The sequence below is a fragment of the Rana temporaria genome, chromosome 1, assembly GCF_905171775.1.
Source record: "Rana temporaria chromosome 1, aRanTem1.1, whole genome shotgun sequence".
Lineage (NCBI taxonomy): Eukaryota > Metazoa > Chordata > Amphibia > Anura > Ranidae > Rana > Rana temporaria.
In genome coordinates this window covers 151,027,324-151,051,887 of record NC_053489.1, presented here as the reverse complement: position 1 = coordinate 151,051,887, position 24,564 = coordinate 151,027,324, and the positions used below count along the sequence as shown (strand labels likewise).

Here is a 24,564-nt window from a genome sequence, read left to right as displayed (position 1 = left end):
TAGGATACAGATTTTTTATGTGATAGAGGGGATGATATAATTATCAGTTAGTGGCTTAACAAACACTTTAACAACTTCAGCCCCCCGGAAGGATTTACCCCCTTAATGACCAGGCCTTTTTTTTTGCAATACGGCACTGCGATACTTTAGCTGACAATTGTGCGGTCGTGCGATGCTGTACCCAAATAAAATTTATTTTGGTGGTATTTGATCATCTCTGCATTTTTTATTTTTTTTGCACTGTAAACAAAAAAACAAAGACAATTTTGAAAAAAATAACAATATTTGTTATTTTCTGCTATAAAAGACGCCCAATAAAAAGTGAAAACAAATCTAATTTCTTCATCAGTTTAGGCCAACTTGTATTCTGGTACATATTTTTGGATAAAAAAAACAATAAGCGTATATTGATTGGTTTGCGCAAATGTTATAGGGCCAGATTCACGTAGAAGTGTGGCGGCGTAACGTATTGTAGATACGTTACACCGCCGCAAGTTTTCATCGCAAGTGCCTGATTCACAAAGCACTTGCAATGAAAACCTACGCCGGCGGCCTCCGACGTAAGCCTGCGTAATTCAAAGGGCGTGTGCCATTTAAATTAGGCGCGCTCCCGCGCCGGACCTACTGCGCATGCTCCGTTTCGAAATTCCCGCCGTGCTTTGCGCAAAGTGACATCATTTTTTCGAACAGCGATGTGAGTAGCGTACTTCCGTATTCCCGGACGTCTTACGCAAGAAAAAACAATTTTGAATTATATATCAGACAGGAGGCTCATATCTTATGCATTATCTTTCTTTAATAATGCCCATAGCAGAAATACAACTTTTTCAGTGATTTCAAGTACAAAAAACGTTTTAACTGAAGAAAAAGAAAAACTACAATACCCAGCAGCCCTCAGGCTGGGTCTGCCAATCATGAGGCAGGACAGCCGGTATATAAGGGGCTGCCCCCTTAGAACCTCCCTCTTTCTTTCTGCTCATGGCAGAGATAAGTATTTCTATGTGTTATTGTTTGTTCTTTCATGCTGGTAATGTCTTACTTTATAATATCGACATTTGTGGCATCGTGGATAGTATTTCACTATCTGCGGTGCGCCTTATTTATTTTATTTTAATATTAATTTTATGTTGATTTATTTAAATTGTTGTTTAAATTTTATTTACTGATATATATATATATCGTTTATTGTCTATCCTTTGGGGGGGACGCGGTCCCCCCCCACTAATGTGTACATTTTCGTACAGTTATTGTACTTATTTATGCGCTCGTTTAGGCTGCTAAAACAAAAACTAAAACGCTGCTTCTTTGCATTCGTTTGCCCCCTGCCTCCCGGGCGGGCTCCGGCCGTTGCGCACCCCATCCGGTGCGCTCTGACACTTTCTACCCAGTTTATGACTGAAGGTAGGACGGCACCATCTTACCTTCTTGGCGCCTTTTCCTACCTTCCTTCTTGTTCTCCGGACGCCGTGCGCCCTCTCCTCAGAGCGTCTCGTCTCTGAGGGGGGCGTGGCAGTGCGGGCCTGTCTCCACCAATCGCGCTATTCGGCGGCGCGATTGGTGCGGGCGTGTCCTGAAGGCCCCGCGTCATCCTATCCCAGCTCGGGAGACGTAATCTCATGAGCTAGGATGTCGCTCCCCATCGCCGCTACGCCAGTGTGAGCGTGCGGCTGTATGGGTCGGAGCGCTCTGTGTAGATCCAGGTGATCTACTCAAATCACGTTGAGGCCGTAGTCTCGCGAGACTACGTCCTCTTCACTTGTGATAGGCTATCTCCCCTCACCTACTCCTCCTAAACATCGGTTCTTGTTTCTGGGAATTTATTCCCCCCTGGAATCTAGCTTCAAATAAATAATATATAAATAATAAATTAAATAATATATTAATATAAATATATATAAATAAATTGTACAAATATATATATAAATACATTACAATTATATAAATAAATTATTAGAACATATAAATACAATAATATACTAATAAATATATAAATTATACATAATATATAAATAAATTATTCGAATATATAAATAAATTAATGTATAAATAAATTATACAAATAATTAAATAGAGTATACAAATAAATATATAAAGTATACATAATATATAAATATATATAAATAAATTATTCGAATATATAAATAAATTAATGTATAAATAAATTATACAAATAATTAAATAGATTATACAAATAAATATATAAATTATACAAAATATATATAAATATATATTATACATATACGTAAATAAATCACAGCATTGTTCCCGTACTATGCTGTGTTACTGTGCTGTTCGCAGACCCTCTCCTATAACTGACGACAGGACCTTATCCTGCTTGTGTCCCTGAAGTGGTGGACACAATCCTAGTAGACCCAGTCTCGACAAGGCTGCAGGGGTTCAAAATTGTTCGGTAGATCCGTCCAGCGGCCATGGCGTCAGTTATACCAACCCGCCTGCAACCCCTATGTCCGGACCAGCCGACAACGGTCTACCGCCCCTAAGAAGGGTGAGGTGCCCCAAAACACCGCCACGTTCTGTGGCCCCGACTCCCCGGCAGGGGAAGTAAATAACATGCTCCAGGCAGTACCCTCCCAGGACTGCCGACCCACTGCCCTCCCAGACTCCAATCGACCCCCGAGCCTCGGGGAGATGCGCATACAGAGGCAGCGATCCGTTAGACGGACTAAGCCAGACCCATTCGTGGACTCTTCCAGAGTCACCCGCGAAGTCCGAGGCGGCTAACACCTTTGAGTCTGAGGATGATGAGGATGATGATAATTGTTAGGGCAGTGGGCACATGGCGCTTCATGACGACGCCAACCCTGTATACCAGGCTGACACATTATTGGACTCTCGTGGAGAGCCATGGTCGATCCGGGGGCGATTTGCCATCCACACTCCGGTGACTGGGCACCTCTACCCGAGGTGGCCCAACATTTATCTATACTGGACCCAGAAACCGGTCGGTAAAGCCCACCGCAACAAATTGAGGGCGCAATACCCCCTTCCATTGCCATATGAGATTGTACACACTCCCGGGGTGGTCCTCATACACGGGAAGTATCCCAAGAAGGGAATAGAGAGGTCCTTCGGACCATACAGGCCAGGGTCTTAGGTCTTTTGGACCTAGCACCAACATCCTACGCCTTAGTGAGCAGGCTACCACCGCTGAACAACCGATTGATCTATCCCAACTTAGGGGCTGGGCCCAACGGGCAGTTGCCTCCTGGGATGCGCGAACACTACGTGCCCGACAGGACACCGCCAATCAATCTTAAAGAGACTTGATCAACAGCTGCCCCACCTAACCGAATCAGACCCCGGACCGACCACCGAGGGCATGTTACTCGGGTTCATGCTGATTACACGTATTTCTAGATGGTAGGGCTCTATTCCAGCCAGGATAAAGCCCAAACATCATTAATAAGTCTTACACAGTACAGTAACTGTCTATCAGAGTTATAGTGCCAGACACGGACCTGGCCCCTCTTCCCCTGGGTTTTTAAACCTGAACACCGCCCTAATAAACAGCGAATTGCAGGACCTTTGGATCAAGCAAGCGATAGTAGAGGCGGACCCGCTCCCTCCGGGATTCCTCAGCAACATCTTCCTGGTCAGGAAAGGGTGTCGGTTATCGCCCAGAGGTAACTTGGGAAACCTCACCAAATTCTTGAACCCGGTGGCGGTACTCTGCGGAACAGAGGGGCAAGGTTGATTATCCATTCGAACGACCTACTATTAATGGCTCGTCCCCCCCTCGCCCGGCGAGCGAACACGCCTCCCAGACAACTCCCCATAGATCACGGGGAATCTATCCTCTCCCCATCTCAGGTGATGGAGTTTTGGGATTCTTGGTGGTCACCAACCGAGCGATCCTTCGGCAACCTATGACCATTTGGCCACCATCTGCAAAAGATCAGTATCGTGCCGGGCAAACGACGGGGATCCTTACGCGGACTGGCTCGCCTGGTCGGCTCGTTATCGGCGTTAATCCAGGCCATTTTTTCCAGTCCCCCTTTTCGCTATAGACCCCTTCAGAGACTCAGAACCCTGCATTTTTCGCTAGGGGCTTCGCTGGGCAGTCTAAACCGCTTGGACGCAGAAACCATGATGGAACTACGGTGGTGGTTATGTTAGGCCGGCGAACGGAACGGCAAGACCACTTTCAACTCCACAACGGATTTCGTCATAGAGTTGGATGCCAACCGCCTCGGCCGGGGTGCTCGGTGCGGTCCCTCGTCCACAGGAGGGACGTGGTCCGCGGTGGAGTCCCTGCTGCAGGTCTACACGTGGAACTCCTGGCGACCTTCTCGCCATCAGGAGTCTACTGCCACACACGTCCTACCACGGTGTGTTCTTGCGTATGGGCAACGTTATCACGGTCCAGTACGTCCGTCGCTTGGGGGGTCCCAGATCCAAATCCTAGCGGATCTGGCAAAGACTTCTGGCACTTCTGCCTGGGACATAACATCGTTCCGCTTGCGGAATGCACCCCTGGCATTCCCACTATGGTGGCAAATTGGAATTCTCGTTACCCGATCGATTCCAGCGATTGCCGACTGCGCCGGTCAGCATTCTTGGCCCCGCTCACTTATAGGATCCTTTCTCTCGTCTTAACCGTCAACTCCCACGCTTTTACGGCCAACGGCCGGATCCGGAGGGACACGCTTTGGACGCCCTCCGCCAACCTGGTCACAGGGGACACATTACGCGTTTACCCCGTTCTCATTGATCCTCAGGGTCCTCCTTTACATTACGAACCTGAGAGCATCAGTCGTGTGGTTCACTCCGCGGTGGCCGACACAACCATGGTTCCGGATGACTGTGGATCTCCCCAGGTTGCTTCCTCACTCCCCTCGTCTCCTCACCAGTCCGAACGGGGATCTGCACCCTCTACTCACGACACACATCCTTCCTCTCCTCGCATGGCGGGTTTCGGGGTGCCGGTCGCGGACAGCGACCTTTCATGTACGGCTGGGGATCTCCTTGCCTTGGCCTGGACCCCGGGACCAGATCGACATCTCGATCAGCCTGGGGACTCTAGGTTAGGTGGTATGATCAACGACGGGTTGATCCCATACAGGCGTCTACTGGTAGTGACCACCTATCTGGCGGATTCTTTGGTAGCCAGGAGGTCCTATAGCTCCCCTAACGTCTATCGCTCTGCGATTTTAGCCTACCGCTCCCTTGTAGACTTGCTACCGGTGGGTAAACATCCATTGGTGTAACAACTGGGAAAGGCGTTTAAGTTTCCACGCCCACCACACCCAAGGTTTCAGCACTCTTGGGAGGTGACCGAGGTCCTGACCACGCGCTCGGACTGGGGGGACAATCTCCCTCTGTCTTGAGGTTATTGTCCTTTAAGCTTCCTGTCCTCTCGTGTCTGATTCCGTCAAACGTGTGTCAGGCGTCTCGGCGTTGGACATATCCAGGCATCGGATCTCGCCTCGGAGAGTCAGGCTTTTCCGTTGTGCGGGGGACAGCGACGGGACTCAATCGGTTTCTACCCGTTCTTCTCCGCGCATCCACAACTGTGCGTGCTCCACTGTATACAGGCTTCTGAGTCCTTGACGGCCCCGCTGCGATCTTCGCAATCTCCCAACTCCTCATTTCCTACGTTAAACCTCAGCTTCCGGATTCCTCGGCTACGTTAGCCAGGGGGCTACGGTCGGTCATGGAAATGGCAGGGTTTGACATAACCCCGTTGGTTGCCCTCTCCTTCAGTGGAGCGGTGGCTACTACGGTCGTCACCTCGGCCGGCTCCCTCTAGGACCTACGGCTAGCGGCGGACTGGTCGTCCCGACCATCTTCCGCTAATTCTGCTTCAGACCGGAGGAACACATATCTATGTCAGTTTTGTAGTTGTTTCATTCGTTATCATTTATATATATATATACATGGTTATAGCTTTGAACTTGCATAAGATATGAGCCTCCTGTCTGATATACAATTCGAGATTTTCCTAGCTTGTGACGGAAAATATTAATTATATGAAGACAGGAGGCGAGTATCTTCCCTCCCGACCCAACCCTATCACGATGTTGTTTCTCTCTTGTTCTAGGCTGTTGAACCACACACCCCGCAAGTCGGAGGCTGTTACGTCCCTGAAGTTCGTTTTTTCTCTATCCCCATTGGGATTGATGTTCCCGTTTCGATCCACGGGTTTTAGTTCACCGCAGACCAAATATGGAGGCTCCTACTGCGTTCCAGATCCGGAGTCGAGATGTCGTCGGCTGAATCCTGTACCGAAGTTCCAGTTTGTCAGGCCCCGGTGTTTCGAACTGTTTGCTGTTCCAGGTTCCCTGCCGATTCGCCTCAAGAAAGAGGAAGGTTCTAAGGGGGCAGCCCCTTATATACCGGCTGTCCTGCCTCATGATTGGCAGACCCAGCCTGAGGGCTGCTGGGTATTGTAGTTTTTCTTTTTCTTCAGTTAAAACGTTTTTTGTACTTGAAATCACTGAAAAAGTTGTATTTCTGCTATGGGCATTATTAAAGAAAGATAATGCATAAGATACTCGCCTCCTGTCTTCATATAATTAATATTTTCCGTCACAAGCTAGGAAAATCTCGAATTTCAACGCGGGAACGACGGTCATACTTTAACATGGGCTGTGTAAAGTTAGGGCAGCTAAAACGACGACTAACTTTGCGATGGGAAACTAGACTAGCAGCGACGTAGCGAACGCGAAAAACCGTTGTGGATCGCCGTAAGTACTAATTTACATACCCGACGCTGGTTTACGACGCAAATTCCCCCCAGCGGCGGCCGAGGTATTGCGTCCTAAGATCCGACAGTGTAATTCAATTACACCTGTCGGATCTTAGGGCAAACTATGCGTAACTGATTCTATGAATCAGTCGCATAGTTAGGAAGCCCCTAAAACAGAGATACAACGGCGTATCAGGAGATACGCCGTCGTATCTCTTTTGTGAATCTGGCCCATAGCGTCTACAAAATAGGGGATAGATTTAAGGCATTTTTTTTACTAGTAATGATCATTGACTTTTAGCGGGACTGCGACATTGTGGTGGACAAATCGGACACTAAGTGACACTTTTTGGGGACCAGTGACATTACAGTGATCAGTGCTAAAAATATGCACTGACATTGTACTAACAGCACTGGCAGGGAAAGGGTTAACATCAGGGGCGATCAAGGGGTTGAATGTGTTTCCTCAGTGTGTTTCTAACTGTGTGGGGGGATGGGCTGCCTGAGATAACACACAGATCCTTCTTCCTGCTTAGCAGAAAGACAGGATCTCTGTGTCATCCCCTGACAGAACGAAAGATCTGCCTTGTTTATTTTCGCAGATCCCCGTTCTGTCTCTGTGGGGAACGATCACGGGTGGCTGGTGGACATCAAGTCTGCCAGACCTGCTGACTGGCTCCCCCACTGGAAAATCGGTGTACGCGCCCACAGATCGCCGTGTACGAGCCCGACGTACTCCTACGGCGATTCGCGCAACCGAGCGAACCTACCGCAGTAAAACTGCAGCGACTGGTTGTCAATCGGTTAAACCTTACATAAAAAAAGAAAAACAATTACTTGCATCATTATTTGTATCACAAGGGGGTTTGTAGCAAGTAAGAGAAACACCTAGGCCCAGATTCTCATACATTCGCGCTGCTCCTGGGCAGCGTAATATATGAGCTCTACGTTACACCGCCGCAGGTCTACAGGTTTACATCCTGATTCTCAGAACACTTACCTGTAAACTTGCGGCGGTGTAGCGTTAGATTGCTCGGCGCAAGCCCGCCCAATTCAAATGGGGCGGGCACCATTTAAATTAGGCGCGCTCCCGCGCCGAGCGTACTGCGCATGCTCCGTCGGGTAAATTACCCGACGTGCATTGCGCTAAATGACGTCGCCCCGACGTCATTTGCCTAGATGTATACGTAAATGGCGTCCAGCGCCATTCACGGACGTCTTACGCAAACGACGTAATTTTTATTCAATTCGACGCGGGAACGACGGCCATAGTTAACATTGGTTGCGCCTGCTAATTAGCAGGGGCAACCTTACGCGTCGGGTACGCTACGCAAACGACGTTAATTCGCTGCGTCGACCTCGCGTATGTTCGGGAATCGCCGTACTTACCTCATTTGCATAGACGACGGGGAAAAGCGATGATGCGACACCTAGCGGCGGGAAAAAAAATTACTTTTAAGATCTGACAGCGTAACAGCCTTACGCTTGTCAGATCTAATGGGTACCTATGCGAAACTGATTCTGAGAATCAGTCGCATAGATACCCGGGGCCAGATGAGGTGTTACGACGGCGCTAATGGTGTTGCGCCGTCGTAACGCCTTTGAGAATCTGGCCCCAAAAGTCTGATATTTGCTCTTGAATAAACCATCTGATTTGAACCGGTGAACAGATCAAAAACAGTTTACATGCAGTGCTAGGGCAAACTAGGGCAGACCAAAAGTCTAGTATTTAGAGGTGTGTTCCAAAATCCTGCCAAAGAATGTTGATGTAATTATTAATTATAACAAAGTGTATTTTTGTCATCTAAAATTGAGAAAGTGTTGAGTTCACTAGGAGTCACTCTGATTTGCTCATGAAGTACAGTATAGTGAAACCTCGGATTGCGAGCGTTTCGCAATATAAGCATTTTTTTTTTTAAATCCTAACTCAGTTTGCGAGTGTTGTCTCCTGAGCCTTTACAAGGGTTTCTGAGTTCAGCCGAGCTGTCCCTGAGTATTTCTGGGGCTCTCCGGTGCCCCCCACCTCTGGCCACATGCGGTATTGCATGCCATAGAAGTCAATGCGGAACAAATTATTTTAGTTTCCATTGACTTCTATGGAGAAACTTGCTTTGAAATGTGAGTGCTTTGGATTCTCCTGGAATGGATCATGCTCGTAATCCAAGGTTCCACTGTCTATAAAAAAGAATCTTCACTTTGTGAGAAAGAGACACATTGGGGTTGATTTACTAAAGGCAAATAGACTGCAAGTGCAGTTGCTCCAAAGCTTAGTAAATGAGGTAAAGCTTCCCTTTGCAAAAAATACCCAATCACATGCAAGGAAAATAAAAAACTAAAATTTTGCTTGCACACGATGATGGAAGTCAGCAGAGCTTCTGCTCATTTACTAAGCTCTGGAGCAACTGCACTTTGCAAAGAGCACAGTCTATTTGCCTTTAGTAAATCAACCGCACTCTTATTTGCAATTATGGAATGGCGACAAACTACGGTACTTAAAAATCTCCATAGGCGATGTTTAATTTTTTTTAATGGTTACTAGTTTAGAGTTACAGAGGAGGTCTTTTGCTAGAATTATTGCTCTCATTCTGACGATACCTCACATATGTGATTTGAACATCATTTACATTTGCGGGTGTGACTTACGGGGCACTTTAAAACATTGCATTATTATTATTATTATTATTATTTATTTACACTGTCTCTTTAAAAAATAAATAATAATCTGATCACATTTATTGCTGTCACAAGGAATGTAAACATCCCTTGTGACAGTAATAGGTGATGACAGGCATTCTTTATGGAGGTGTCTAAAAGACCCCAATTCCCTCCTTTACACCTAAAAGTATTCAAAATGACAAAATTTGCATTTTGGAATTCTAGAAATCTGCTCCATTGGCAGTCAAGTAAACCGGAAGTGATGTTGTGACCAGCGGCGGTCCGCCCATAGAGGGCGCTGGAGCGCCGCCCCCTCTGGCTCCGCACCGCCACTGAAAATAACATACATTCATGCATTGCATGAATGTATGTTATTGTTGCCAGCTGCCGCTGGTCTATTCAGGTGGCCGGAAATTGAGCGCCGACCACCTGGATAACGGCAGCTGGTTGGCTGTGCGAAAGTGCCTATCAGAGCCAGCGGCTCTGATAGGCTTTCCGTGTACAGCCCTCGTTTCTCGGATGTCTTATCCAGGGAACGTACGGGGTGCGTTCCTTGGATAAGACTGATGGCCGTCTCAGCCAATCAGGTTCGCCGATTCTGGTAATCGGTAACCTGATTGGCTGAAGCGTCACCAAGACGGGAGAAGACATCGAGGGACGTCGAAGAATTAAGGTAAGTGCATTTTACAGGGCACAGCAGCGACAATGGGCACAGAGGCGACAAAGGGCACAGTGGCATCAATGGGCACAGTAGTGACAATGGGCACAGTGGCAACAATTAAAGAGCACAGTGACATGCACAGTGGCAACAATGGGCACAGTAGTGACAATGGGCACAGTGGCATCAATGGGCACAGTAGTGACAATGGGCACAGTGGCGACTATTAAAGGACACAGTGGTGACAATTGGCACAGTGGCGACAATTGAGGGGCATAGTGGTGACAATTGGCACAGTGGCGACAATTGAGGGGCACAGTGGCTGCGTTTGATGGCATGGCACAGTGGTGACAATTGATGGCACAGTGGTTGTGTTTGATGGCATGGCACAGTGACTGCGTTTGATGGCATGGCACAGCGACTGCGTTTGATGGCATGGCGCAGCGAATGCATTTGATGGCATGGCACAGTGACTGCGTTTGATGGCATGGCACAGTGGTGCGAATTGATGGCATAGTTACTGCATTTGATGGCATGGCACAGTGGTGATAATTGATGGCACAGTGGCTGCATTTGATGGCATGGCACAGTGACTGCATTTGATGGCATGGCACAGTGGTGCGAATTGATGGCATAATGACTGCATTTGATGGCATGGCACAGTGGTGATAATTGATGGCACAGTGGCTGCGTTTGATGGCATGGCACAGTGGTGACAATTGATGGCACAGTGGCTGCATTTGATGGCATGGCACAGTGGTGACAATTGATGGCACAGTGGCTGCGTTTGATGGCATGGCACAGTGGTGACAATTGATGCCACAGTGGCTGCGTTTGATAGCATGGCACAGTGACTGCATTTGATGGCATGGCACAGTGGTGACAATTGATGGCACAGTGGCTGCATTTGATGGGCACAGTGAGGTTGCAATTTTTTTTTTTTAAGTTTGCGCCTCCCCCCAAAAAATTTTGAGCACCAGCCGCCACTGGTTGTGATGTTGCTTTCGGGGTTACTGCATGGGAGACCCGATCGAAGCCGACTCCGGCTTTGTTCGGGACTCTGGCCAGCCGGCGAACGTGCCGGCTGGTCGCTCAGGTCTTCTTATGGGACAGGAGATCCAGGCAGAGCGGCGGGAGGGAACGTCCCCTCCCGCTCCTTGTGATAATGGCTGAGCAGCTACAGGCTTCACCCCGGTACAACCACTTCCTCAAAACGACGTACAGGAACAAGATGAGAACAAGGGAAGTTATTCTGTAGTTCAGCAGAGGAGAACTCAGCATTGTAAAATAACTAAAGGACGTTGGGAGCGCACTTGATTTCTAGTGTCTATGGAAATGTTTTACCATTCTTCCAGAAGTGCATTTGTGAGGTCAGACACTGATGTTGGACGAGAAGGCCTGGCTCGCAGTCTCTGTTCTAATTGTTTTTCAAGGGTTGGGCTTGGCCCCTTAGTTAGAGTGAAGGGAACTCTAGGCATCAGCATACCAAGACATTTTGGACAATTTAATGCTCTCAAATTTGTGGGAACAGTTTGGGGGATGGCCCCTTCTTGTTCCAACATGACTGCACACCAGTGCACAAAGCAAGGTTCATAAAGACATGGATGAGCGAGTTTGGGGTGGAGGAACTTGACTGGTCTGCACCTTAACCACCCTGGCGGTATGATTATTTCAGAAAAAAGGTGCTGAAAGCGGTACCATTATTTTGCAAGGAAATTTGGTGTTATATATTGTAGGCCTGTAATTCTTAGGAATAACTCACTTAAATCTGTCCAAACAAGAGTCTAGTAGGCATCTCGGGTATGAATTTTTTTTAAAAACAAAATTATAAATTATAATATAATAAATAATTATAAATAATTATAACAAGTAATAATATAATTATAATAAAAATTAATCAATAATGTAATCAACTCAAAATCACTGAAATTTGCTCAGTTGCAGAATTGTCGCTGTCATTACTTTTATTTTTTTATGACGAATTTCCCCACAAATCGCTATCGCACAATTCTGCAAGTGATTATAATTTATTATCGCTGTTTTCTAGCTGCTCTAAAACCATTTTTGACATAAAGGGACACTTTTGGTTACTATGGACAATCTACAGTTTGCAGACAGAAAGAACAGTTTTTATTATATAAAAGTGCATGTAGGGCACTGGGCAGACCACTAGGGACAAGGGGGTGTGAATTTTTTACATACAGTACGGTAATCTATAAGATTATAGTACACTGTATGTAAGGTGTTTGTTTACCTTTTTGAATTTGGCGCCGTTCTCCGCCCCCCGTGCGTCGTAACGTCACAGGGAACGGAGATCGGCGGCACAGGAGGACACTGTGTGAATCGAGCGAGCACCCGCTAGCTCACACAGCGCGGTGGCATCGCTGGATCCAGGGACAAGGTAAGTAACTTTGTCTGTGACTGCAGCGAGGCGAGCCCGAGTCTGGCTCGGGGATAACGCTTTTGGTATAAAAATCTTACCCCGAGCAGGGCCGGTGCTAGACTATTTTGCGCCCTAGGCGAGACCAGCTACTTGCGCCCCCCCCCAATTTTTTTTTTAAATAAAACTTCTATACCGCTAAAATATAATTTCTATACCTATATAAGGTATAGAAAGGGCGCAATACAGTCTAGCACTGGCCCTGTCTATACCCCCCTGTGATGTTTGTTGACCCTCATTGAACTGCCGTACACAGCAAGCATAGTTGCCAACAATTCAATTTTTTTTAGAGAGAGAACTGGGTGACAGCAGGGGACAGGGCGACAGCAGAGGACTGGGTGACAGCAGAGGACTGGGTGACAGCAGAGGACTGGGTGACAGCAGGGCTGAGGACTGGGTGACAGCAGGGCTGAGGACTGGGTGACAGCAGGGCTGAGGACTGGGTGACAGCAGGGCAGAGGACTGGGTGACAGCAGGGGACGGGGCGACAGCAGAGGACTGGGTGACAGTATGGCTGAGGACTGGGTGACAGCAGGGCTGAGGACTGGGTGACAGCAGGGCAGAGGACTGGGTGACAGCAGGGGACGGGGCGACAGCAGAGGACTGGGTGACAGTATGGCTGAGGACTGGGTGACAGCAGGGCAGAGGACTGGGTGACAGCAGGGCAGAGGACTGGGTGACAGCAGGGCAGAGGACTGGGTGACAGCAGGGCAGAGGACTGAGTGACAGCAGGGCAGAGGACTGGGTGACAGAAGGTCTGAAGACTGGGTGACAGCAGGGCTGAGGACTGGGTGACAGAAGGGCAGAGGACTGGGTGACAGAAGGGCAGAGGACTGGGTGACAGAAGGGCAGAGGACTGGGTGACAGAAGGGCAGAGGACTGGGTGACAGAAGGGCAGAGGACTGGGTGACAGCAGGGCAGAGGACTGGGTGACAGCAGGGGACAGGGCGACAGCAAGGCACAGGACTGGGTGACAGAAGGGCAGAGGACTGGGTGACAGCAGGGCAGAGGACTGGGTGACAGCAGGGCAGAGGACTGGGTGACAGCAGGGGACAGGACGACAGCAGGGGACAGGGCGACAGCAGAGGGCTGGGTGACAGTATGGCGGAGGACTGGGTGACAGTATGGCGGAGGACTGGGTGACAGCAGGGCTGAAGACTGGGTGACAGCAGGGCAAAGGACTGGATGACAGCATGGCTGAGGACTGGGTGACAGCAGGGCAAAGGACTGGGTGACAGCAGGGCTGAGGACTGGGTGACAGCAGGGCAAAAGACTGGGTGACAGCATGGCTGAGGACTGGGTGACAGCATGGCTGAGGACTGGGTGACAGCAGGGCACAGGACTGGGTGACAGCAGGGCTGAGGACTGGGTGACAGCAGGGCAAAGGACTGGGTGACAGCATGGCTGAGGACTGGGTGACAGCAGGGCACAGGACTGGGTGACAGAAGGGCAGAGGACTGGATGACAGAAGGGCAGAGGACTGGGTGACAGCAGGGCAGAGGACTGGGTGACAGCAGGGCAGAGGACTGGGTGACAGCAGGGCAGAGGACTGGGTGACAGCAGGGGAGAGGACTGGGTGACAGCAGGGCAGAGGACTGGGTGACAGCAGGGGAGAGGACTGGGTGACAGAAGGGCAGAGGACTGGGTGACAGAAGGGCAGAGGACTGGGTGACAGCAGGGCAGAGGACTGGGTGACAGCAGGGCTGAGGACTGGGTGACAGAAGGGCAGAGGAGAGGACTGGGTGACAGCAGGGGACAGGGCGACAGCAGAGGGCTGGGTGACAGTATGGCGGAGGACTGGGTGACAGTATGGCAGAGGACTGGGCGACAGCAGGGCTGAAGACTGGGTGACAGCAGGGCTGAGGACTGGGCGACAGCAGGGCTGAGGACTGGGTGACAGCAGGGCTGAGGACTGGGTGACAGCAGGGCAGAGGACTGGGTGACAGCATGGCTGAGGACTGGGTGACAGTATGGCAGAGGACTGGGTGACAGCAGGGCTGAAGACTGGGTGACAGCAGGGCTGAGGACTGGGTGACAGCAGGGCTGAGGACTGGGTGACAGCAGGGCAGAGGACTGGGTGACAGCATGGCTGAGGACTGGGTGACAGCATGGCTGAGGACTGGGTGACAGCATGGCACAGGACTGGGTGACAGAAGGGCAGAGGACTGGGTGACAGCAGGGCAGAGGACTGGGTGACAGCAGGGCAGAGGACTGGGTGACAGCAGGGCAGAGGATTGGGTGACAGCATGGCTGAGGACTGGGTGACAGCAGGGCTGAGGACTGGGTGACAGCAGGGCAGAGGACTGGGTGACAGAAGGGCAGAGGACTGGGTGACAGCAGGGCTGAGGACTGGGTGACAGCAGGGCAGAGGACTGGGTGACAGAAGGGCAGAGGACTGGGTGACAGAAGGGCAGAGGATTGGGTGACAGCAGGGCTGAGGACTGGGTGACAGCAGGGCAGAGGACTGGGTGACAGCAGGGCTGAGGACTGGGTGACAGCAGGGCAGAGGACTGGGTGACAGAAGGGCAGAGGACTGGGTGACAGCAGGGCAGAGGACTGGGTGACAGAAGGGCAGAGGACTGGGTGACAGAAGGGCAGAGGACTGGGTGACAGAAGGGCAGAGGACTGGGTGACAGAAGGGCAGAGGACTGGGTGACAGCAGGGCAGAGGACTGGGTGACAGCAGGGGACAGGGCGACAGCAAGGCACAGGACTGGTGACAGAAGGGCAGAGGACTGGGTGACAGCAGGGCAGAGGACTGGGTGACAGCAGGGCAGAGGACTGGGTGACAGCAGGGGACAGGACGACAGCAGGGGACAGGGCGACAGCAGAGGGCTGGGTGACAGTATGGCGGAGGACTGGGTGACAGTATGGCGGAGGACTGGGTGACAGCAGGGCTGAAGACTGGGTGACAGCAGGGCAAAGGAATGGGTGACAGCATGGCTGAGGACTGGGTGACAGCAGGGCAAAGGACTGGGTGACAGCAGGGCTGAGGACTGGGTGACAGCAGGGCAAAAGACTGGGTGACAGCATGGCTGAGGACTGGGTGACAGCATGGCTGAGGACTGGGTGACAGCAGGGCACAGGACTGGGTGACAGCAGGGCTGAGGACTGGGTGACAGCAGGGCAAAGGACTGGGTGACAGCATGGCTGAGGACTGGGTGACAGCAGGGCACAGGACTGGGTGACAGAAGGGCAGAGGACTGGATGACAGAAGGGCAGAGGACTGGGTGACAGCAGGGCAGAGGACTGGGTGACAGCAGGGCAGAGGACTGGGTGACAGCAGGGCAGAGGACTGGGTGACAGCAGGGCAGAGGACTGGGTGACAGCAGGGGAGAGGACTGGGTGACAGCAGGGCAGAGGACTGGGTGACAGAAGGGCAGAGGACTGGGTGACAGAAGGGCAGAGGACTAAGTGACAGCAGGGCAGAGGACTGGGTGACAGCAGGGCTGAGGACTGGGTGACAGAAGGGCAGAGGAGAGGACTGGGTGACAGCAGGGGACAGGGCGACAGCAGAGGGCTGGGTGACAGTATGGCGGAGGACTGGGTGACAGTATGGCTGAGGACTGGGTGACAGCAGGGCTGAGGACTGGGTGACAGCAGGGCTGAGGACTGGGTGACAGCAGGGCTGAGGACTGGGTGACAGCAGGGCAGAGGACTGGGTGACAGCATGGCTGAGGACTGGGTGACAGCATGGCTGAGGACTGGGTGACAGCAGGGCACAGGACTGGGTGACAGAAGGGCAGAGGACTGGGTGACAGCAGGGCAGAGGACTGGGTGACAGCAGGGCAGAGGACTGGGTGACAGCAGGGCAGAGGATTGGGTGACAGCATGGCTGAGGACTGGGTGACAGCAGGGCTGAGGACTGGGTGACAGCAGGGCAGAGGACTGGGTGACAGAAGGGCAGAGGACTGGGTGACAGCAGGGCTGAGGACTGGGTGACAGCAGGGCAGAGGACTGGGTGACAGAAAGGCAGAGGACTGGGTGACAGAAGGGCAGAGGACTGGGTGACAGCAGGGCTGAGGACTGGGTGACAGCAGGGCAGAGGACTGGGTGACAGAAGGGCAGAGGACTGGGTGACAGCAGGGCTGAGGACTGGGTGACAGCAGGGCAGAGGACTGGGTGACAGAAGGGCAGAGGACTGGGTGACAGAAGGGCAGAGGACTGGGTGACAGAAGGGCAGAGGACTGGGTGACAGCAGGGCAGAGGACTGGGTGACAGAAGGGCAGAGGACTGGGTGACAGAAGGGCAGAGGACTGGGTGACAGCAGGGCAGAGGACTGGGTGACAGCAGGGGACAGGGCGACAGCAAGGCACAGGACTGGGTGACAGAAGGGCAGAGGACTGGGTGACAGCAGGGCAGAGGACTGGGTGACAGCAGGGCAGAGGACTGGGTGACAGCAGGGGACAGGACGACAGCAGGGGACAGGGCGACAGCAGAGGGCTGGGTGACAGTATGGCGGAGGACTGGGTGACAGTATGGCGGAGGACTGGGTGACAGCAGGGCTGAGGACTGGGTGACAGCAGGGGACAGGACGACAGCAGGGGACAGGGCGACAGCAGAGGGCTGGGTGACAGTATGGCGGAGGACTGGGTGACAGTATGGCGGAGGACTGGGTGACAGCAGGGCTGAAGACTGGGTGACAGCAGGGCAAAGGACTGGGTGACAGCATGGCTGAGGACTGGGTGACAGCAGGGCAAAGGACTGGGTGACAGCAGGGCTGAGGACTGGGTGACAGCAGGGCAAAAGACTGGGTGACAGCATGGCTGAGGACTGGGTGACAGCATGGCTGAGGACTGGGTGACAGCAGGGCACAGGACTGGGTGACAGCAGGGCTGAGGACTGGGTGACAGCAGGGCAAAGGACTGGGTGACAGCATGGCTGAGGACTGGGTGACAGCAGGGCACAGGACTGGGTGACAGAAGGGCAGAGGACTGGATGACAGAAGGGCAGAGGACTGGGTGACAGAAGGGCAGAGGACTGGGTGACAGCAGGGCAGAGGACTGGGTGACAGCAGGGCAGAGGACTGGGTGACAGCAGGGGAGAGGACTGGGTGACAGCAGGGCAGAGGACTGGGTGACAGAAGGGCAGAGGACTGGGTGACAGAAGGGCAGAGGACTGGGTGACAGCAGGGCAGAGGACTGGGTGACAGCAGGGCTGAGGACTGGGTGACAGAAGGGCAGAGGAGAGGACTGGGTGACAGCAGGGGACAGGGCGACAGCAGAGGGCTGGGTGACAGTATGGCGGAGGACTGGGTGACAGTATGGCTGAGGACTGGGTGACAGCAGGGCTGAGGACTGGGTGACAGCAGGGCTGAGGACTGGGTGACAGCAGGGCTGAGGACTGGGTGACAGCAGGGCAGAGGACTGGGTGACAGCATGGCTGAGGACTGGGTGACAGCATGGCTGAGGACTGGGTGACAGCAGGGCACAGGACTGGGTGACAGAAGGGCAGAGGACTGGGTGACAGCAGGGCAGAGGACTGGGTGACAGCAGGGCAGAGGACTGGGTGACAGCAGGGCAGAGGATTGGGTGACAGCATGGCTGAGGACTGGGTGACAGCATGGCTGAGGACTGGGTGACAGCAGGGCACAGGACTGGGTGACAGAAGGGCAGAGGACTGGGTGACAGCAGGGCAGAGGACTGGGTGACAGCAGGGCAGAGGACTGGGTGACAGCAGGGCAGAGGATTGGGTGACAGCATGGCTGAGGACTGGGTGACAGCAGGGCTGAGGACTGGGTGACAGCAGGGCAGAGGACTGGGTGACAGAAGGGCAGAGGACTGGGTGACAGCAGGGCTGAGGACTGGGTGACAGCAGGGCAGAGGACTGGGTGACAGAAGGGCAGAGGACTGGGTGACAGAAGGGCAGAGGACTGGGTGACAGCAGGGCTGAGGACTGGGTGACAGCAGGGCAGAGGACTGGGTGACAGAAGGGCAGAGGACTGGGTGACAGCAGGGCTGAGGACTGGGTGACAGCAGGGCAGAGGACTGGGTGACAGAAGGGCAGAGGACTGGGTGACAGAAGGGCAGAGGACTGGGTGACAGAAGGGCAGAGGACTGGGTGACAGCAGGGCAGAGGACTGGGTGACAGAAGGGCAGAGGACTGGGTGACAGATAGGGTGACCACATTTCCAAACTGCCATTCAGGGACACCCCCCCCCCCCCCAAAAAATACGTTTTTTTACATATTTTTTTGCCAGTTTTGGGGGCAGGGGCGTATCCTGAAATCAGCGGGCCCGTGACAGAGGGCTGGGTGACAGGGGACTGGGTGACAGAGGGCAGGGTGACAGGGGACAGGGTGACAGGGGACTGGGTGACAGGGGACTGGGTGACAGGGGACTGGGTGACAGGGTGACAGGGGACTGGGTGACAGCAGGGCAAAGGACTGGGTGACAGCATGGCTGAGGACTGGGTGACAGCAGGGCAAAGGACTGGGTGACAGCAGGGCTGAGGACTGGGTGACAGCAGGGCAAAAGACTGGGTGACAGCATGGCTGAGGACTGGGTGACAGCATGGCTGAGGACTGGGTGACAGCAGGGCACAGGACTGGGTGACAGCAGGGCTGAGGACTGGGTGACAGCAGGGCAAAGGACTGGGTGACAGCATGGCTGAGGACTGGGTGACAGCAGGGCACAGGACTGGGTGACAGAAGGGCAGAGGACTGGATGACAGAAGGGCAGAGGACTGGGTGACAGAAGGGCAGAGGACTGGGTGACAGCAGGGCAGAGGACTGGGTGACAGCAGGGCAGAGGACTGGGTGACAGCAGGGGAGAGGACTGGGTGACAGCAGGGCAGAGGACTGGGTGACAGAAGGGCAGAGGACTGGGTGACAGAAGGGCAGAGGACTGGGTGACAGCAGGGCAGAGGACTGGGTGACAGCAGGGCTGAGGACTGGGTGACAGAAGGGCAGAGGAGAGGACTGGGTGACAGCAGGGGACAGGGCGACAGCAGAGGGCTGGGTGACAGTATGGCGGAGGACTGGGTGACAGTATGGCTGAGGACTGGGTGACAGCAGGGCAGAGGACTGGGTGACAGCAGGGCAGAGGACTGGGTGACAGCAGGGCTGAGGACTGGGTGACAGCAGGGCAGAGGACTGGGTGACAGCATGGCTGAGGACTGGGTGACAGCATGGCTGAGGACTGGGTGACAGCAGGGCACAGGACTGGGTGACAGAAGGGCAGAGGACTGGGTGACAGCAGGGCAGAGGACTGGGTGACAGCAGGGCAGAGGACTGGGTGACAGCAGGGCAGAGGATTGGGTGACAGCATGGCTGAGGACTGGGTGACAGCATGGCTGAGGACTGGGTGACAGCAGGGCACAGGACTGGGTGACAGAAGGGCAGAGGACTGGGTGACAGCAGGGCAGAGGACTGGGTGACAGCAGGGCAGAGGACTGGGTGACAGCAGGGCAGAGGACTGGGTGACAGCATGGCTGAGGACTGGGTGACAGCAGGGCTGAGGACTGGGTGACAGCAGGGCAGAGGACTGGGTGACAGAAGGGCAGAGGACTGGGTGACAGCAGGGCTGAGGACTGGGTGACAGCAGGGCAGAGGACTGGGTGACAGAAGGGCAGAGGACTGGGTGACAGAAGGGCAGAGGACTGGGTGACAGCAGGGCTGAGGACTGGGTGACAGCAGGGCAGAGGACTGGGTGACAGAAGGGCAGAGGACTGGGTGACAGCAGGGCTGAGGACTGGGTGACAGCAGGGCAGAGGACTGGGTGACAGAAGGGCAGAGGACTGGGTGACAGAAGGGCAGAGGACTGGGTGACAGAAGGGCAGAGGACTGGGTGACAGCAGGGCAGAGGACTGGGTGACAGAAGGGCAGAGGACTGGGTGACAGATAGGGTGACCACATTTCCAAACTGCCATTCAGGGACACCCCCCCCCCCCAAAAAAAATACGTTTTTTTACATATTTTTTTGCCAGTTTTGGGGGCAGGGGCGTATCCTGAAATCAGCGGGCCCGTGACAGAGGGCTGGGTGACAGGGGACTGGGTGACAGAGGGCAGGGTGACAGGGGACAGGGTGACAGGGGACTGGGTGACAGGGGACTGGGTGACAGGGGACTGGGTGACAGGGTGACAGGGGACTGGGTGACAGAGGGCTGGGTGACAGGTGACAGGTGACAGAGGGCGGGTGACAGAGGGCTGGGTGACAGAGGGCTGGGTGACAGAGGGCTGGGTGACAGAGGGACTGGGTGACAAGGGAATGGGTGACGGAGGGACTGGCTGACGGAGGGCTGGCTGACGGAGGGCTGGGTGACGGAGAGCTGGGTGACGGAGGGCTGGGTGACAGGGTGACAGAGGGCTGGGTGACAGAGGGCTGGGTGAGGGGGGACTGGGTGACAGAGGACTGGGTGACAGGGGACTGGGTGACAGGGGACAGGGTGACAGGGTGACAGAGGGCTGGGTGACAGAGAGCTGGGTGACAGAGGGCTGGGTGACAGAGGGACTGGGTGCCAGGGGACTGGGTGACGGAGGGACTGGCTGACGGAGGGCTGGCTGACGGAGGGCTGGGTGACGGAGAGCTGGGTGACGGAGGGCTGGGTGACGGAGGGCTGGGTGACGGAGGGCTGGGTGACGGAGGGCTGGGTGACGGCTGACGGAGGGACTGGCTGACGGAGGGACTGGCTGACGGAGGGACTGGCTGACGGAGGGACTGGCTGACGGAGGGCTGGCTGACGGAGGGCTGGCTGACGGAGGGCTGGGTGACGGAGGGCTGGGTGACGGAGAGCTGGGTGACGGAGGGCTGGGTGACGGAGAGCTGGGTGACGGAGAGCTGGGTGACGGAGAGCTGGGTGACGGAGAGCTGGGTGACGGAGAGCTGGGTGACAGAGGGACTGGGTGACAGAAGGACTGGGTGACAGAGGGACTGGGTGACAGAGGACTGGGTAGAGAGAGATTATACAGTCCAGATTACAATTTGCAGGGGCAGCAAAGGTGACAGAGAAAGGGGGGTGCACCATGCAACCCCCCCCCTTTCTCACTGTCACCTCTGCTGCCCCTGCAAATTGTAATCTGGACTGTATAATATCTCCCCCCATTGCATGGTCAACCCCGCCCCCCCCCCTCCCCTGCACCTACCTTTTCTGCCCCTGCTTCAAGGATGGCCGGCGCGGCGCAGCGGAAGTCGGGACTCGCGGGAGGTCGGGACTCAGGACGGACGGCGGATCGAGTCCAGCTGAGCAACCGAGGCCTGGAGGGGAGGAGGAGGAGGAGGTCTTGGTCTGTGCCGCGGTAGGTGAGTGACTCACTGCTGTGACGGTGCTGTCTCTCTGCCTGTTACGCTGGCGCTGCTGCTCTCTCTGCAGCAAGAACCGCGGCTGGCCGCTGGAGGAGGAGGAGGTGGGGGAGGAGTCGGAGGCGCAGAGAGCGGGACACGGTGACGTCACTGGTTGCTACAAGCCAAGCGGGGCTTCCCTAGCAACCAGTGATTTAGAATCATTTAATTACAGCGACAGCAGCGGCAGTGAGTGTGGCAGGCAGTTGATTCCGGGACTCTCTATTGTCCCGGTTTGAAGGCTCCCGGGACACGGGACAAAAATGTATATTACGGGACGATCCCGGGCAAACCGGGACACGTGGTCACCCTAGTGACAGAAGGGCAGAGGACTGGGTGACAGAAGGGCAGAGGACTGGGTGACAGAAGGGCAGAGGACTGGGTGACAGAAGGGCAGAGGACTGGGTGACAGAAGGGCAGAGGACTGGGTGACAGAAGGGCAGAGGACTGGGTGACAGAAGGGCAGAGGACTGGGTGAAAACAAAACAGCATTTTTAGAACCTTTTTTTTTTTTTACCTGCTGCTCTGCCCAGAAAGACCTGCTATCATTCCATTCCGCTCTCCGTCCCCCAGTGAAAGGCGGGATCATCTCTTGGCTGGCCACACCCCCTCACGAGTCCCGACCATGAAGGGGGTGGCCCAGCTCCTCGGCATCAGATCCCTGAACCGCCAAACAACTCTGCCGCTGTGGGAGCCGGGGGAGGGACCTGTCAGTGTGCTGCACGTGGATGTGATAGTTTCCTCCCCGCGCCTCTGCACTATCCCTGGCAGCAGACATTCCCTCTCCTCTGGAACTCCAGTATACACTCCCGAAGACACACCGCACAGGGACAGCAGCTCCAGAGGTTACATCCAGCGGTGATGAGTAGGTGACAGGCCAGGGATGCGCCCTAGGTGGCAGTGCGCTCTAGGCGGCTGCTTAATCCGCCTAGTGGTAGCGCCGGCCCTGACCCCGAGACAGACTCGGGAATACCGCCAAGAGGGTTAACCTGATAGAACACCTTTGAGATGAATTCAAGAGGAGCCAGGCTTTCTCGTCCAACATCAGTGCCTAACCTCACAAATACGCTTCTGGAGAAATGGTCAAACATTCCCATAGACACACTCCTAAACCTTGTGGACAGCCTTCCCAAAAGAGTTGAAGCTGTTTTAGCTGCAAAGGGTGGGCCAACTCAATATTGAAACCTTACGGACTAAGACTGGGATGCCAATAAAGTTCATGTGCCTGTAAAAGCAGGTGTCCCAATACTTTTGACAATATAGTGTATATTTATGGTATTATTTACTTTAATTCCAAAACCTATGTGTTCTCCCCATTGGTGTTACTAGCTCAAAGAGTACATCATTAAGCGTTCATCCTACTTCTGACAAAACACCTGTTACCTGGAAATGATGGAATTCCTGGCGTCTTCACCTGTTCCTCAGCTTGTGATGAAAGTCTGGAACGCTACATATGCTCACAAAGACACACTCCAGACATGAAAATGATATCTTTATTAAAATTATAATGAGTTTAACACACACAAACATGTTCTTGCTATACACAAAACCATAGAATCTCACTATATAAAGGGTATCCAATGGAAATCACGTCACTGCCAATAGAATAATATAATGTGTTATCCTGAAGGCACACTTACTGTGCAGAGATTTTACAACTCCCACAAGTCCCATATTATATTATTAGACGGGATTGGGACTCGCACTACTTTGTTTTTTTTGGTTTACAGGACTTTTGGTGGACAAGGAGTCTGTCTGGCAGGAAGGTGCGTCCACAAATATCACAAGCGACCAGTTGGCTCTGGGCACTATGCCAGGCAGCTTCGTTTAAAGCAACAAGATCGTAGGAACCTTTCGCTAGGAAAAAAAAAGGAGACAGAATATCAGTTTTCATTTTGGTCAAACAAAGTAGGAAAACATTTTCAGGAAATACCTGTAGACTTAGCGTTAGCTAAGACCCAGTCATATTGCTTGAACAAGATGTTCTGGTTATTGTCTACAGAATGGACAAGGGAAACAAGTTACACTCCGTTCGTAATGCCTTGTCCTGACATACCATAGAATACAAATAAACTTTACACTGTTTACATGATTCCATGAATATTTTCCATTTCATTTTACGGGCACTGTGCAAGTATCATGATTTAATGAAAAGAAATAGATTTGAAATTATGAGATAAATTATGTAGAGATGTTGCCAGATTTAACAAACTTTTTCTTACAAAATCCCTAGTGTTATGTGGTGGTTGAAAAATGACAGTGATTTTGCGTGGTCATTTTATGTATGTGGTATGCCCACAGTCCTCTAGGGAAAGCACTGGATCACTAAATCACAATTCCAATTGTTGCTCCATCCAGTCCAATTGGTTTAAAAGAATTGTACATCATATTTTCCCCTCCTCCCCATTCAGGAAGAGAATTAAAACGCAAAATATTACAAACACAACTGTTACAAACTTTACAAACAAAATGTACACATGAATATATTACCATATTTTCCGGCGTATAAGGCGACTGGGCATATAAGACGACCCCCTAATTTTCCAGCTAAGAGGTTGGTTTTGGGATATACTCGCCAGATAAGTCTACCCCCCTTCTGACTAGTGCCAATTACATGCCTCACCTCAATGTGCCAATTACATGCCTTACCTCACTCTGCCCATTACATGCCTTACCTCACTGTGCCCATTACATGCCTCACCTCACCGTGCCCATTACATGTCTCACCTCACTGTGCCAATTACATGCTTCACCTCAATGTGTCCATTACATTCCTCACCTCACTGTACCAATTACATTCCTTACCTCACTGTGCCAATTTCATGC

The 24,564-nt window shown here is 52.9% G+C and overlaps 1 protein-coding gene across 1 annotated transcript in view; it reads right to left on the bottom strand.

The window, feature by feature from the left end:
* Positions 1-23,213: 23,213 nt before the first annotated feature.
* LOC120932073 (zinc finger protein 474-like) overlaps positions 23,214-24,564 on the bottom strand; it is a 55,975-nt gene continuing 54,624 nt past the window's right edge. The window contains exon 4 of the mRNA XM_040344187.1: positions 23,214-23,595. Within this exon, the coding sequence (XP_040200121.1) occupies positions 23,444-23,595 (152 nt within the window). The 3' untranslated portion in view covers positions 23,214-23,443. The remainder of the gene's footprint in view (positions 23,596-24,564) is intronic.